This window comes from Globicephala melas, chromosome 14, assembly GCF_963455315.2.
Source record: "Globicephala melas chromosome 14, mGloMel1.2, whole genome shotgun sequence".
NCBI lineage: Eukaryota > Metazoa > Chordata > Mammalia > Artiodactyla > Delphinidae > Globicephala > Globicephala melas.
The window spans coordinates 69,951,328-69,967,280 of NC_083327.1; the positions used below are offsets into that span (position 1 = coordinate 69,951,328).

A 15,953-nucleotide genomic window follows, 5' to 3' on the forward strand; every position below is an offset into this window, starting at 1 on the left:
ACATAGTACTTAAGAGTGAGAGCTCTAGAGTCAGCTGGGTGTCAAGCTAGTCACCACCACTGTCCAACTGTGTGATCTTGGACAAGTTCTTGGATTTTCCATTAGTAAGCTGGGCATAGTAATATCACCCATTTAATAAGTCATCGCGAGGTGAATAGGTATTATATGTAAAGCACCTGATTAAGTTCCTGTCACATAGCAAGCATTCAATCATGTTACCTCTTGTTACCTGACACTAGTCCAGGTTGGATGCTAATGTTTGTATATTTTTTAAAAATAAAGTTTGTATTTTAGAAGTGTTTTCAATAAAAGTTGCAAAGTATATCAGAGAGTTCTCAAATACCCTGCACTCAGTTTCCCCTGTTGTTAGCATCTCATATTGCTGTGCTACATTTGCCACGATTAATGAGCCAACATAGGTGCATTACTATTAACTAAACTCCATATTTTTTTTTCTTATTTCATCAGTTTTCCTTTTTCTGTTCCAGGATCTCATCCAGGGTATCACATTATATTTATTTTTCATGTCTCTTTGGCTCCTCTCAGCTGCGGTAATTCTCAAATTTCCCTTGTTTTTGATGACCTTGACAGTTTTTAGGAGTACTGATCAGGTATTTTGTAGAGTGTCACTAAATTTGAGTTTGGCAAACGTATTTCTCATAGTCAGACTGAGATTATGAGTTTTGGGGGGAAGACCCCAGAGGTGAAGTGTCTTTCTCAACACAATGTACTAGAGTACACCCTATCAATTTATCATTGATAATGTTAACATTGATCACCTGGCTAATGAAGCATTTACTAAGTTTCTGTTTCTATCTCTTTTTTTTGTACTGTACTCTTTGAAAGCAAATCACTAAGTGCATCCCACACTTAAAGGGTGTGGAATTATGCTCCACCTTCTTGAGGGCAGATTAGCTACATAAATTATTTGGAATTCTTCTGTACAGGAGATTTGTCTCTTCCCCATTAATGTTTTTATTTAATTCTTTATTTATATCAGTTGGACTCAAGAGTATTTATCTTTTATAGTTTGGCTTATAATCCAATACTATATTATTGATTTTCTTGCTCAAATTGTGTCAGCTTGGGCCATTGGGAGGTCTTTTATTTGATTCTAATGTTCTTTTGACATATCTCTATTGTTTTATTTTTTAAGCAACTTCCTTATATTCTGGCACTACAAGATGTTTCAGGCTCATCTTGTATACTTCCTGCCCCAGCCCTGCAACTGGTTATCTCTCCAAAGGCATTCTGATCCTCTTTTTTAGAGAATGGTGTTAGAATCCAAGATCTGGGCACTGGGCATGCTCATTATGATTGGGGTGTTTTTGCTTCAGTGGGCAGAGTTGGGAAGTATATAAATATATACCAATCCGCATATAAACATATGTATGATTATTTCTACATTAATTCATCAGTACATATATTAAGCTAAATTTAAATTCATACTTATGCCTTTACCTCGATTCCAGTACCACATGGTTTATTCTAGCTTTTCCCCTTTGCTTATCAGTAACCTTCCCCACTCCAACTGTGATAAACTTGGATTCTATCATCTGTCATCCATTTATTCATTTTTTTCTGTTTTGCTTTTTGTTTTTTTGGCCTCTCAGCTTGTGGGATCTTAGTTCTGCAACCAGGGATCAAATGTGGGCCCCCAGTAGTGGAAGCTCAGACTCCTAACCACTGGACCACGAGGGAATTCCCTATTCATTTATTTTTTTCAACCTTGGTATATGTGTAGAGCTATTTCAGCATTGTTTACCCATACCCTATGATAAACAACTTTACCAGTTAGAATATAGAGCTTATATTCCACTCCTGAATATAATTTTAATAGAATTGGATCAGCCCTGTGACCTCTCAAGGAGTCCTTCTTAATGAATCTATTTTTGGCATTCTTGTTTCTGTAAATATGCCCTTCACAACCTGAGCAGAGTGATTGACATATCCAAGCAGATTTGCATGAAGTCTGAACCCTGTATGTGTTTTAGCAATAGACCCTGTTCAGAGCTTTTTGCCCATATGTGCTTGACAACGTTAATCTTAGGAGCTACTCTTTTAATTTCTGTGACAGATATTGATTGAAGTCTCACTAGCCATGAGTTCCTGTTAGGCTCTTAGGAATTCCAGATTTGATTCTTGCAAGAGATGCTGTTGGGAGACACCACATAAAAGCCAATATGTCATTCAAGAAATCCCAACCAACATTGGGACAGATAGTGTTTTGGTCTACATGAGCTGTTAAGTGTACATAAAATATCCGTGTAAAATATCAACTAAGAGTGCCCTGCAGAAATGAGCCTTACATGAAAATCCACAGTATATCTCATTCTTAGGTGATGGGGGCATGGTAATAAACCTTATGGCCTGTATTTAAACCTGTATTTAATCCTGTGCAGAACATGGAAAGCTTCTAATCCAAGTTTCCATTTTATCACTTGGCATATGAATTCCAGGAAAAAGGCTGAAGGATAGGATATCCTTAATATATCCCAAAGTAGACTTTTTTAATGGTACATTTTGTCAAGTTATAAATACTGTACTGTATTAATCAGAAGTCAATCATAAAAGTGGATTTGCAATACTAACACCATGTAACTTTTAAGGTTTTGTTTTGTAATAAACAAGACCCTATATTGGTTATCAGAAGATGCTGGTAGACTCTGATAGATCAGAGATAAGTAGATTTTTCACAAATCGTTCTTATATTTCTGCAAAGTCCACTCTGACTTATTAGCTCAATCTAAACACTGAAGCATGAAACTAGAGATACTACAAAAGGGAACTTGAAATGGACCATAATAGCATTAAATCATGGAACTACCTTACATTTGTAAAAGAAAGCATGTTTCCTATCACCCATAAATAAGCAGAAGTGGAGCTATGAGCATAGATATGCCTCCTTAGCATTTAGAAGAGACCAAGATGAATAGGCTTGGCAGGGATTCTGACCCAGCAGGTTGTTGAGACAGGAGTTGGTTCCTGATGAATTTTAACAACACCCTAACTTCCCACATTGGCTCAAGCAGCCAGCTCTCTGTAACATACTCGTTCTCTATGATTACCTGCCAAATGCTTATTGCAGACCTGTGGGGAGTTGTTTATAACTCCATGACACTGTTTTGTGCCAGATCAATAAAAGCAAAGGCACATGAGAAGCTGCCCTTATTTTCTCTCTGTAGAGAAACAAAGAGCCCCACAGTTCAACTGAATGTTACTGACTAATCCTCAACATCACTTAAACTCTCCAGGGATTGTCCTCATTTGTTTTTCACATAACACTATAATTTTTTGAAATATGAATTAGCTAAAATGCAGTTGTATTTTCAGGGAATTGAAGGCTTACCATACATTATCAGCAATTTGCAGGGAGCCGGCTGTGTGTGTGTCATATAACTGGGAGATTTCTCTCTTTAACAATAGATGGTGATGATGTATTTAGAAAAATGTCTGTATTGTTCACATATGTTAAAACCAGGTGGGTTTAAGCAATAGAAATTCAGCCAATAACACACGCTCAAGTAATTGATCCTTACTTTCTTCTTTTCCATCCTACATAGGAGTTAATACACATTTTAATAAACTGAATAGAAAATAATGGAGGGGTCATATTTTTCTGTGATGTGAGCTGAGAAAATTTTTAGGGAAAGAGGAAAGTATAGAGTCAGAGGAAAAAAAGACTTCAAAGATTTTAAACTTGAGTATGAACAAGGCTGGACTGTTGTGAATCTTACCACAAGTTCTTCCTGGAAAATCATAAGGAAAATTTAATAGCCAGGCCTTCAGGAAAACTTGCCGGCACTTTAGTCCTTTGAGGTCATTATTTTAAAAAAGACCTGATTAATTTTCTCTCAATTAATCTGATACTCAGGTCATTTAAAGTAACATGAATTTCATTTTCTTTGCTTGATACGTTAACAATATAAAACAATTACAGTTCTTTCTATTTCAATCTGAATGGAGATTATATCAAATTATGTATTGAATATATAATGCTCTCAGTTAAAAAGAAACAGTGGAGAGCTACAAAAGCCAAGAAACCAGAAGAATGTTTTCTCCAGGGACAGTTATGTTTACTAATGTTTCCCAAAACATTTCCTTGTTATGATGAGATAAAGGAATGCTTGTTTTGTTTATTTTTATTTTGAATTTAATGCTGAGAGTCTAGATTTTAAAAGGCAACATAACTAGATCTACATGCATAGCGGTAAGGTTGTACTAATTAAATAGAAAAAATAGGCATCAACAAAAGTACTCTATTGGAGTTCAACATTCTTTCAATTTATTTTCTACGTGTTTCCACTTTGGACATTCAAACTGGGATGATATTACTAAAAATTCAAAACGAATAAACATCAAACTAATTGTTTTTCCTAACTGATGTCTCATTGTCTGTTATAGAACTGCTCCAGCAGTTGGGCAGGGCTGCTATTGTATGCATAGTGCCACGTGGCAGGGACCAGGTCCAGCTCTGGAGGCCACTGCCTCTGTCGTTGGTAGCTGTGTGACCTTGAATTCAGAACCCCAGGGGTTTCAGTGGCACAGCCAATGTGGCATAACCCAAATTTGAACCCAACTAAGGAGTAGACCCAGGAGTGAAACAGATGGGGATAAAATGTAAGATATGTTTTATTGATAATGTGATTGCATACACAGAAAGCTCAAAAGAATTTATAAGAAATTAGAATTAATAAGTAAGTTTGGAAAGCTTGCAAGATACGAGGCTGAAACACAGATATCAATAGCGTTTCTCTATACTGGCAACAAATAATTTAAAAAATTTTCAAGTACACCAATTGTAGTAGTACCATAAAAATCAAATACCTAGTATCTGCATACTGAAAAATTACAAAACATTGCTGGGATAAATTAAGGAACCTCTAAATAAATGGAAGCCTCTGGAAATGCTATATATCATGATATGGGGAGCAGTTACATGGGTATGTACATATGTAAACATTTATTAATAAACATTTATTAATATTATAATGTACAGTAAAGATTTCTGCACCATATGTGAGTTATACCTCAGTGAAGAAGTTTTTAAAAGTTAACAAAAAAACTAACTGACAAACAAACAACAACAATAAAAAAAACACAACAAACTGGATTAGGGACATGGATCAGATATGTGACCACAGTAGACTTTTCAATACTAGATTAACCTGTCTAGCCTACTGGCACAACTGTCAACTACAGCCCACGTTTACCAAAGGCTGGAGAATCAACCAGAACCTTTGAGAATTGTCAAGTGCAGGCCTCAAGATGAGAGAGAAAGGGGCTGAGCTAAGCATGCCCAGTTTCTTTTTCTCAATCCTGCAAAAAGATGAATCACTCCACTCTTCCCATTGAGTAAGACAAGAGGCCTGAGATGGTACTAAGTAAGAATCTTCTTCACAAAGAAGCATTAATATAAGGGAAAGGGAAAGGAAAACATTTCTCCCCAATCGTGATTTCAATTATCTGTGCTTTAATCTTCTCATTTGTAAAATGGTGATAATAGAACAAAACTCATACAGTTTTGTAAGAATTAAAAAAAGATAGTATATGTAAAGGACTTTGCTAAGTACCAATAAGTGTGGAATTGGAGAAGCAAAGCATAGGAACTTTAGAGGGGGAAAGACATCTTCAGAAAGATAATCTGATCTACTTGTGGTATTTTTTAGATTAGGAAACTGAGACTCAAGGAGATCTAGACCCTTGTCCAAGTTCCATGGCTAGTTGGATATGTATTGTTGATATATTATAGCAGAACTGCCTCTAGTGTTACTGACTGCAAGTTCATCTTCCCAATGCACAGTGGGGCCAAACAAACTGAAAAGTCAGTTTGGAGCTGAGAAAGGTTTATTGCAGGACCAAGCAAGGAGAACAGGTGGCTCATGCTCAAGAAAAACCAGAACTCCCCAATGGTTTGGTGGCAAGAAGTTTTTATAGGCAAAATTTGGGGTGAGGGCTACAGGGTGTGTGACTTTCTTCTGATTGGCTGGTGGTGAGGTTACAGGGCAGTGTTCCAGGAATCTTGTTCTCAGCCTGAAGTTACCATCCTCTACCTGGGTGAGGGTCTGCCTGCAGAAGAACTGGAAGATATTGTTATGTATATCCCTTAAGGAGGAACCAGGACCCTGCCCCGTGGCTGCACTATTGTTTCTTTTTTTTTTAATTAAAAAAAAAATTTATTGGAGTATAGTTGCTTTACAATATTGTGTTAGTTTATACTGTACAGCAAGTGAATCAGCTATATGTATACACATATCCCCTCTTTTTTGGATTTCCTTCTCATCTAGGTCACCACAGAGCACTGAGTAGAGTTCCCTGTGTTATACAGTAGGTTCTCATTAGTTATCTATTTTATGCATAGTATCAATAGTGTATATATGTCAATCCCAATCTCCCAATTCATCCCATGCCCCCCCCCTTGCCCCTTGGTATCCATACGTTTGATCTCTATGTCTGTGTCTCTATTTCTGCTTTGTAAATTTTGTAGACATAGATGGACCTAGAGACTGTCAAACAGAGTGAAGTAAGTCAGAAAGAGAAAGACAAATATCGTATATTAACGCATATATGTGGAATCTGAAAAAATTGGTACAGACGATCTTATTTATTTGCACTAAAGTTTCTTGACTGCTCCTCCTTTGTTTTTGCATTCCCTCCCTTCCCCGATAAGCAACTGTTTGAGTCTGCACTTTGGAACTCAGGGAAGGTCAAGGAGGCTGAATGAAGCCTATTTCTTTCAAACAAGAAACTGGGGACATGGAAAGAATTCATAGCCAGGAGAGCCCCACAGGGTCCTGCTCCATTTCACTAGGTCCCAGGTGTTTAAGTGCCTAGTCCTGTGCGCTTTCTTTCTGCTATACCACTCTGCTGAATAGCCATCCTAAATGGCAGCAGATGGAATTGCCAGTCCTTCTCCCCACCACCATGGGTTTCCTGTTTTCAGAAGGTACACAGTCTGTTTCTACCCTCATGAGGCTCTGTGTGCTGCCATACTCAGGCAGCAATTTATAGCCCTTGTGTTTTGCAATAAGAACAAGATTACTATTTAGAATCAAGGTAGCTATTTTCACAATCTGCTGTGAAGTAGTTAGGCAGGTATTCTTTTGAAGGTAAATAAACACAGTCAACTACAATTATTTGATTCCATTTAGTATATTAGAAAATGTAGTAGTTTAATGATACCCTAGTGGCCTGTAATGGTTAATGTACCGCAGAAAATGAATCATAAAATCCCCTTCTTACTAATAACTCTGAGACTAGTGTTATTAAAAAGGCACTAAACCCCAGGGGATCAGAGTGTTTTCACCTTCCCACCAAGTGACAATAATATTAGTTTGGATTCTCTATTCGCTGGTCATGAAAATATAGGATCTTTGGGCAGAAGGAAAACCTGTATCATATTCTATTTGTTTGATGATAAATTCTTGCAGCATCATCTGGCACTGTTGCTATGGCAAAGAAAATGGTCCTGTAAAGGCCAGGTGATTTTCTAACTCTGTCACACCTTCCCAAATGCTAGTTCATCGTGAACTGGCGTAGTAGCTGAAGAGAGACTTCTTACTGATGGGAAGTAGCACCCCCTTCATGTGTAGACCCAGGGGACTGGCAGGGTAGGGAAGTGCATGTGTCACTTTAGATTTACACAAACACACAAGCTGTTTGTGTTTGTTTGGAAAAGGGTTTGAGTTACAAATATTCCCTGAAAACATGTGCCTAGCCTCCTGGTTTTCTGTATGATAAATACTGACAGGATGAGCTTCTTTGTCTTAATTTGCAGTTAATAGATTGAGTGCTAGTACTTCTAGTCAGAGAGACAGCTGTGCACATTTGGAACAATCCCAGGAAGAAGACCTCAAAAAGCTTGAAAATGATACTGGTGCACAGAAGGAGGCCCTGTCCTCAGTTGCCAGAAAAGTGTCTCCTCTGTAGACTTCTATATCTACACCCACGTTTCTGCCAACTTACAGAAAGAACAAGTATCAAGGGGGCATTTTCATACCACTGCTCTTTCCTCACTTATAAACGGTGGGCTTCATGTCCCTTTGGCAGGATTATCATGATATCATTATTTGAGTATTGTATATAATAAACACAAAAAATAGTAGCCAGTATTACTATTAATGTGTATATTTCCCATTAAAACAAATGTAAAATTAGTTTAAATTAAGAAGAATATTCCACTAATTGTTTATTGTGTATATGTATCAATAAATATACATATATATACATGAATGTATATATATTTACATGTGTTATTTTATATATTTTATATATATATATACATATATACACACATATCTTACTCATAACATCAGTAAATAGATACAGTTGGAAGTCAGCATGGCTCAAGAAACACGTCACCATTTGACCAGTTTGCCTTAATTACACCGGTGTTTCTGGAATAATTATTACTCACGTCACTCACAAAAGTAAACCAGTTTGGACACTAAGTTATATGATAGTCCTAAATAAGGATCAAAAGGAAAACATTGATCTCAAAGAAATCCAAGACCAGTTACAGTCCCAATGCTGATGAATAAGGCATCCACTAGACAAGACAGCTTAAGAAATTTGTACTGGGGACACCACAATAATTTTTTAAAATATATAATACATTTTTAGTAGCGTTTATCAAAATAAAAACAAAACAACAGACTCAGTGGTCATAAGGTTTGTCCCTAACAGAGAAAAGAACGCACATTTTTTGACAGTTTGCTCCTAGGGTTGACTTTAATAGCTGCCACTTCAAGGAGATGGTTTTAGTAGAACCGTTTAAGTAGCTGCTAGAACCCTTTCAGTTACTGCTGCATTGAAGGTTATTTTGCCATCCAATTTTTGTCTATTTTTTTTCTTCTTTAACTCCTGGTAATTTATCTAATTCTAACAGCTTTAACATTTAGCTCCAGCACTTGGGAGTTTCGGGCTGTATTTAAAGGCTCATTTAAAACTTATCAGACCGATGGCATTAATTTATCTCTTTTATATCCCAATATAAAAAAGAGCGAAAGCAAACTAACATTTAAGACCCAGGGGTTCTGGGTGGCAGACATAAATTACCTTATTTCAATGACTTTGCAGTTTTTTCAAGGAGGATGTTTGCTTTCTGCTTTACATAACTTCTAGACTTATTCTGTGCAGTTTGATTTTAAAATGCCCCTTCTGCCTCTCTTACTCCTATTTCCTCTTGGGAAGTGTTCTTTCAATTAGGAAAACATTACTTTAGCAAATCACACTTTTAACAAGTTCTTATTAAGCAACACTGGAAGATGAGTTAAAATGGAATTTGTCCCCCCTTCAACCTGACCTGGGTATTTTGTATCTCATTCTTAGAGTAGATGCACATGTACCTTTTTTACATTTTCAACTATACCTAAATAGATTAGCCTTAAATAGAACTCTTTGTAAATGTCTTATTTCATCTCAAGCTCAATGTCAAAGTCAAAACTCTTTACCATTTCTTCTAAGTACTTCAAGCTCTCTAAGTTCCTAAGATACTCTGTTATTCTCCAGCCCAGACACCTTGGGGTTCAGTGACCTATTCAGGCTGTCACCTGTGACATAGGTGGAAATGATCGCAGAGTATCTGAAATTCACACGTAAAGCTAAAGGTTTAGATTAAATGTGTAGTGTGACTCTTCCATCAAGAAACATTTTACCTGAGTTTCTAATAATTAGCAAATCTTATTCAAATATTTCTGTACCACCAACCATATAGAAGAAGAAATTCATACTACCTAGTTCTTCTTTTTACTCTAGGTTTTTTTGGTTCTAGAGATGATAAAATTAGTGGAATCATCAAGAGAAAATATTGGGGTTTAGATGATGCACAAACTGATTTACAATGGATTGTGGATTGTCACAAAGGATATAAAAAATGCTTTTCCAGGACTGTGATATAGGGAGGCTTTTAATATAAGTCTCTGTGAACCCAGAGGAAATAAGAGCTATTTTCATTGCTCCTTAAGGATTTCCTTGCAGTATGTGAAAGTTCTTTATTTTCACCTCTGTGGCATTTGTTTTATATGTTATAAAGCTGTTATTGAATTCAGAAAATAAAATTGAATAAACTATTTTCAGATAGAGTACAGCAGAGATAGTCACAAATACAAAGCTTGAACAGGTAGGTTTGGCTTTCCCTTCTTCTGAGAGCCCTGAAAAGCATTTGGGAATTAAACATGCAGGTTTAGACTTCATTACTGCAACCTTGGTAGTGATCTGTTTTTATGTTACAGGCAATGAAAGCTTAGAAGAAAACTATGTCCAGGACAGTAAGATGGGGTTTGTCATCAACGCCATCTATGCCATGGCACATGGGCTACAGAACATGCACCATGCCCTCTGCCCTGGCCATGTGGGCCTCTGTGATGCCATGAAGCCCATCGATGGCAGCAAACTCCTGGACTTCCTCATCAAGTCCACGTTCATCGGTGTGTCTGGAGAGGAGGTGTGGTTTGATGAGAAAGGGGATGCTCCTGGAAGGTAAAGCAGTCTTTTCCATAATGGATCTAAATAACCCTGTGATCCTCTTCGAGCCAGACAGATGGATGGTCTGGCTCCCTTTGGTTCCATGGTTTCTGGGTGCCACGACGATAGACACAAACGAGGATAGATGCAAACGAGGTTAGATGCAACGAGATAGCTAAAAAGAAAGGGCTAATGTTAGATGGAAATTACATTATAAAACATTGAAAAGCTTCTTATTGGTAAATACCCACAATCCTGCATCCTACCAGTGCCACCCCCCTACCTCCCCACACACACATACAGCTATCATCCCTGGTCTTCCCTTAGAATTCCTGGGACCTCCCTGCAAGCCCAAGATACTAAGGAGATTACACCTGACCAGCAGGATTCTCCCTGGCACTGCCAACATCAGGTCAGCCTCCTTCTAACTGATTAGTCCCAATACTATACTGGTTGTGGAATATTTTAATATTATTCCTGCTTAAAGAGCTTAAGACATGACGAGAACCAAGTCTTCATATGTATCCCTTTTTTTCAGGTTAACTTATGTTCCTGCTAACATGTTTCTTGGAACCAGAAAGAAAATAATTTTCTGTCTGGTATTCAGTCTCTATGGCTTCCAAAGAATTAATCAAGAAGCAAAGGAAAATTAAATCTAACTAACTATATATATTTTTCCCAAGTCATTTTATATACAGTCTCTTCTGCAACACTTGCTTTTATAGTACCAGTTAGCTCATATGTAATTGGTATGCAGAGAATGATATCAGTATAAACAGTAGTTGTGTTCTTTCATAGGAATTTTCTTAGGCAAGGGATGATCAGAACAGTGGGATAAAACTTAAAACCTGCAACAGGAAAGAAAAAAGGCCCTCAGTCTGGCTACTGCACAGTGTGCCCACAATCTTTTTTTTTTTTTCCTCCTAAGCCCTGTTATCTTTCAGTACATAATTTTGCAAAGTGAGAGATTTTAGAAAAGCATATGTTGTGATAAAACAGATCATCAAATCATTTAATCCTCATCACTATAGGCATATCATCATCTTCTTTTACAGATGATAAAACTGAGTGTCAGAGAAATGAAGAAACTCACCTAAAGTCACGCAGAGAGTAGCTGGTAGAGGCCGTGCAGTCTGAATTGACACTTGTAATCTTTTTGCCACATCGTGCTGCCTTTTAGCTAATCCTAAAATTAGGCAGAATTGCTGGCAACCTTCTTAATGTCATTTCAAATGTACTGTAAGAGACTATTTGACCCTAAATAATTCTTCACATATCTCTTCCTTTCATGTAAGCTTAAAGTTATACGTTTAGAGAGTGCCTTGCGGGGCCTAAGTGCATTCTCCCTGTCAAAATCCAACAGCTCCAGGAAGGATAAATGCTATAAGTAATACTCAGCAATTAAAGCGATGAATTTATCAGATTCCTTCCAAGCTGCCAGTGAGGTGGGAGCAGCTTTAGATGAAAATGAGAGTGGGAAGAATGGAATGATGCAGGGCCTGGGCGTGTGGAAAGCTTCCAGGAGCTGAGCACCTTAAGAAATGGTACCAGAGGAAAAAGTGATTCAGAGCACTGACCGCCCCCACCCCACCCCCCTTTAAACCCATGGTTGTAATCCTGGGTTCTACTGGAAACCAGGTTCTATCAAGGATTGGATTTGGAATGGAAACCTTCCTTCATGATTCTATAACATACAAAATGTGCCTAGGACAGGGCCAGATGCATTTCCCACACAGCGTAGACATGAGTTTCCTCCTCCTCTCTCTATTTGCAAACTATCCAAAATATAGGCCCACAATTTTAGCTTGTTTCTCCTTCATCTTTAATTACGTATTTAAATCAAGAGTTTTCCCCTGGGTCCCTTTTCAAGGATCATTTCCACAGGCTTGAAATTGGTCAGCTTCATCTGTATTCAATTTCTATTTCAACGACTTCCCTCTGTTTCTATCTCCTGTCACACTGTCATTCATGCTTTTGGTCCCTCTTGTAATTATCTTAGTTAATCATCATGCAACATAGATTGAATGCATTGAAAGGATGCTGTAAAGTTGTAGTTCACAGCTTGAGGATATTCCAAATAACCACCAACGTGCTAGAAGGGACTCTGGGGTCAAGAGAAAAGAGCAGTGTTTCTTAACACACACAGCACTGGGGAAGGCCTCTTTTTAGTAAGTCAGTATTTTTCCCTTGGTATCTTCAAGCATTTTTTTTCTCCAGCTTTTGGGACTTTTCAAAAGTATGTTTTCATACCAAAATATTGTGAATTTTTCAGTTCCTAAATGCTAATTAAGTGTGAACTGATTTCTCCTATTGAAATGAGGAATTTGAAATAAAAGTCTTAGGAAACTGGTTTATAGGAAAAAGATATTCTAAAGCTCGCATTACACCTAAGCCTGCATTGAAAGTATGTAAGGAGATTTCACAATGTAATATGGAGTAAAACATAAAGATTAAAGGAAATGAAAAAGGGAATTACTCATACCAAACACAGCAGGCTCTGTAACCATAAGGACCTTACAATGGGAAAATATTGCAGGTGTAGATTAGTGTCCTTGATCAGCAAGATGAATGTGAGCCACCAGCCCACAGTTAATACCCACGTGGATATCACTCAGACAGCTACTCTGAGAACATTCTGGTTTGTCTCAGCAACCAGAGGAATGAGACCCCTCTATTAACCAAAAATCAGAAAGCAGAGAGGTGAATAACGCGCTCCAGTTGCACCATTCTCTCTTCTCACTCCATGTAAGTTTTGTTCACCTGGAAAAGTAGGGGAAAGACTTCCTTTATGCCCCGAGAGTCCCCTTTCCCTCTAGGGAGCTGCTACTTATAGAAATTGCCAGAATCTGATTGTGGAGAAGCCACTAGCCATCCTGTGGGTGACAGGATGCGTTTGCACATTAAGAACAGGCAGCAAAGCTATTAAAAGATATTAGCTGTATAGATAAAGAACTAGGCCAGATATGACCAGTAGGTTTCAGATGCCAGCTAAGGTTGATTGGTAGTAGCTTCCTGGAGTGCTGGGCTGAGGAGGATTCTGAGTCTGTATCAGGGTTAGAGGGAAAGAATTCCGAGATGGGTTAGGTAGGGATATTAGGGAGGGGAGGAAGAGAGCTGAGGAAGAGGAATATGTGTTAGTTAATTGCCAGCTATTTCTCTGGGTCATGCACAAAGAGTAAGAGATATTGTCTCATATTCTAGTGCAGGAGAGTGAAGAATGCACAGGTACTGTAGGAAAGAACCCCACTTTGCAGAGCCACTGAGGGAGAGTCAGGCATCCATTTTTGGGCAACTGCCACTTGAGTTATAGTTTCCTTGGAGTAAATAGCAACATGGAAAGAAGATTGAAGAATACCAGAGAATTGTCAATAACCGAGAGAGAAATGACTATGACAACACAAAGATGTTCTCATTTCCTTATAGTATGGAAATAACCAGAGTGTTTTAGCACATTAATAGTGCTACTAATGTGAATGATATAGTGATATTGCCTTACATAGGTATTTCTCCCAATTGCGAACAGCCTTATGTTAGTAAATTCCCACAAGAACCCCGTGAGCCTTACAGAGTTTAGTGACATTCCTAAGTAGTATAATCTACTATTAAAACATTAGGAAAGAGATTCCAGCTTATACATTCTAATGTCAAATGCTGTGTTTTTTCCACCAAATTGGAAAATGCTCTCCACTGCCCACACTGGGAAATGATGTGTCTGATCCCCAGAACACACTCTGGCTACAGTGAAGATTTCTAAATGTAGATTTTACCATTGTGCAGCATTGCAGCATTTGAAATAACTGACACCAATTACTTGGATTCAGAAATGTTTGTCCTGATCAAGGAAGAGACCAGTTTAAATGTCAATGCTCAAGATGTTAAATCCCAAACATCCTTGCTAATTAAAGGTGCATTCCTCAGATTTCGTGCTCTATTAGCACCTAAAGTAAGTTCCAGACTTGGTAAAACTCACCTCTTTTAATCCAGTGTAATTAAAATGGCAACTGAATGTGAAAAAGGAATTTGGAATAAAAGTACTTAAGCTAAAAATTAGTGTTCTGAAGAATTGTTACTTGATCAAAGAATAATCTAGTGAATAATGATTTGAAGGATATGGTGATCGACTCAGCACATATAGATCTTTTTGAGAATAAGCAGAGAGAAAAGTACAAGAATAATATCTTCTTTAATGAATATGGATGATACACAAACAGAGACTGAAGAATGGAATATACATTTTGGAAAATCAGAGGATACATAACTAAATAAACTAAAATATTGACAGTAGCTGGCATTGGGACATGGGATGATTCTAACTTTTCTCTTTCTTCTCTCTATTATTACCTATTTACTAAATTCCTTTGGTTTCTACATCATGTCCATCTTCTCCAAGACACACGTGTTGCTTTCTTTGTAGGTATGATATCATGAATCTGCAGTACACTGAAGCTAATCGCTATGACTATGTACAAGTTGGAACTTGGCATGAAGGGGTGTTGAACATTGATGATTACAAAATCCAAATGAACAAGAGTGGAATGGTACGGTCTGTGTGCAGTGAGCCTTGCTTAAAGGGTCAAATTAAGGTAAGCCAGCCACACATGCATTCTTGGACGGTGTCCATGAGGAGACCTCCTGCCTGGGCATAAGCAAAGAAAAACACAGACATTTTTCTTTGACCAGACTGTCCAGAAAGGGTGCACCAGGCATACTGTTTCTGTCCTTGTGTTTAGCAAAAATGAGGAAGACAAAGAAAGATTGGGCAATGGAATAGGCAAACCACTGGGATATTTAGAATAGTCTTTATTTGAATCGTAATGATGAGCTGCAGTCTTAAATACGATATAGAAAGCAAGGGGATGAATAATCAAATTAAAAATTAAGACAGAAGTAAACGCGGAAACCAAAGCCAATGATACTGCTTACCCATAGTTCTAGCTATTGTCAAAGAAAGCAGAAGCTGAACGATTCCAAATAAATGTATAACTAAAATAAAAGAAGCTGAAATGAGGTAACACAAAAGCATTGCTTACCACTTCTCTTTTCTCTACCAAGTTCTTTGAATTTTCCTGAAACTGGTATTTTCCAGCCAAGAGAGAGTCTTCACTTCTAATTATTCCCAGAAGTTTTTTTTTTTTTTTTCCCCAGGTTGGGGCAAGTGAGTGATCATGATATTACTGTATATTTAAAACTAGAGTAAATAAACCTCATACACTGGACATTTGGCTGAATGGAGTAGAGAGAATTCTTGGTGAAGAAGACATGGAAAGAGCACTCTCTGAATCCCATGCTATTTAGAAACCAGACTGGCTGATGCACTAGGAAATGGAGTGTAGGGGAGTGATTGTGAACTGACAGGAGTGTGGATTAAATGACCTAATAGGTCTTTCCCATCTCTAATTTTCTGTGACTCATCTCTGGGAGCAGACAAGCCGTCAAGTAAATGTCACAAGGCACAGCTGGGGCTGGAATGTATATGGTGTGAGGCTTCT

At 37.7% G+C, this 15,953-nt stretch overlaps 1 protein-coding gene across 5 annotated transcripts in view; it reads left to right on the forward strand.

The window, feature by feature from the left end:
* Nucleotides 1-15,953, forward strand: part of GRM1 (glutamate metabotropic receptor 1) — a 362,418-nt gene that overhangs the window by 285,121 nt on the left and 61,344 nt on the right. For all 5 annotated transcript variants that reach the window (XM_060283283.1, XM_030853238.2, XM_030853240.2 and 2 more), the window contains 2 exons: nucleotides 10,233-10,479; nucleotides 14,879-15,047. In XM_060283283.1, coding sequence (XP_060139266.1) covers nucleotides 10,233-10,479; nucleotides 14,879-15,047 — 416 coding nt within the window. The remainder of the gene's footprint in view (nucleotides 1-10,232; nucleotides 10,480-14,878; nucleotides 15,048-15,953) is intronic.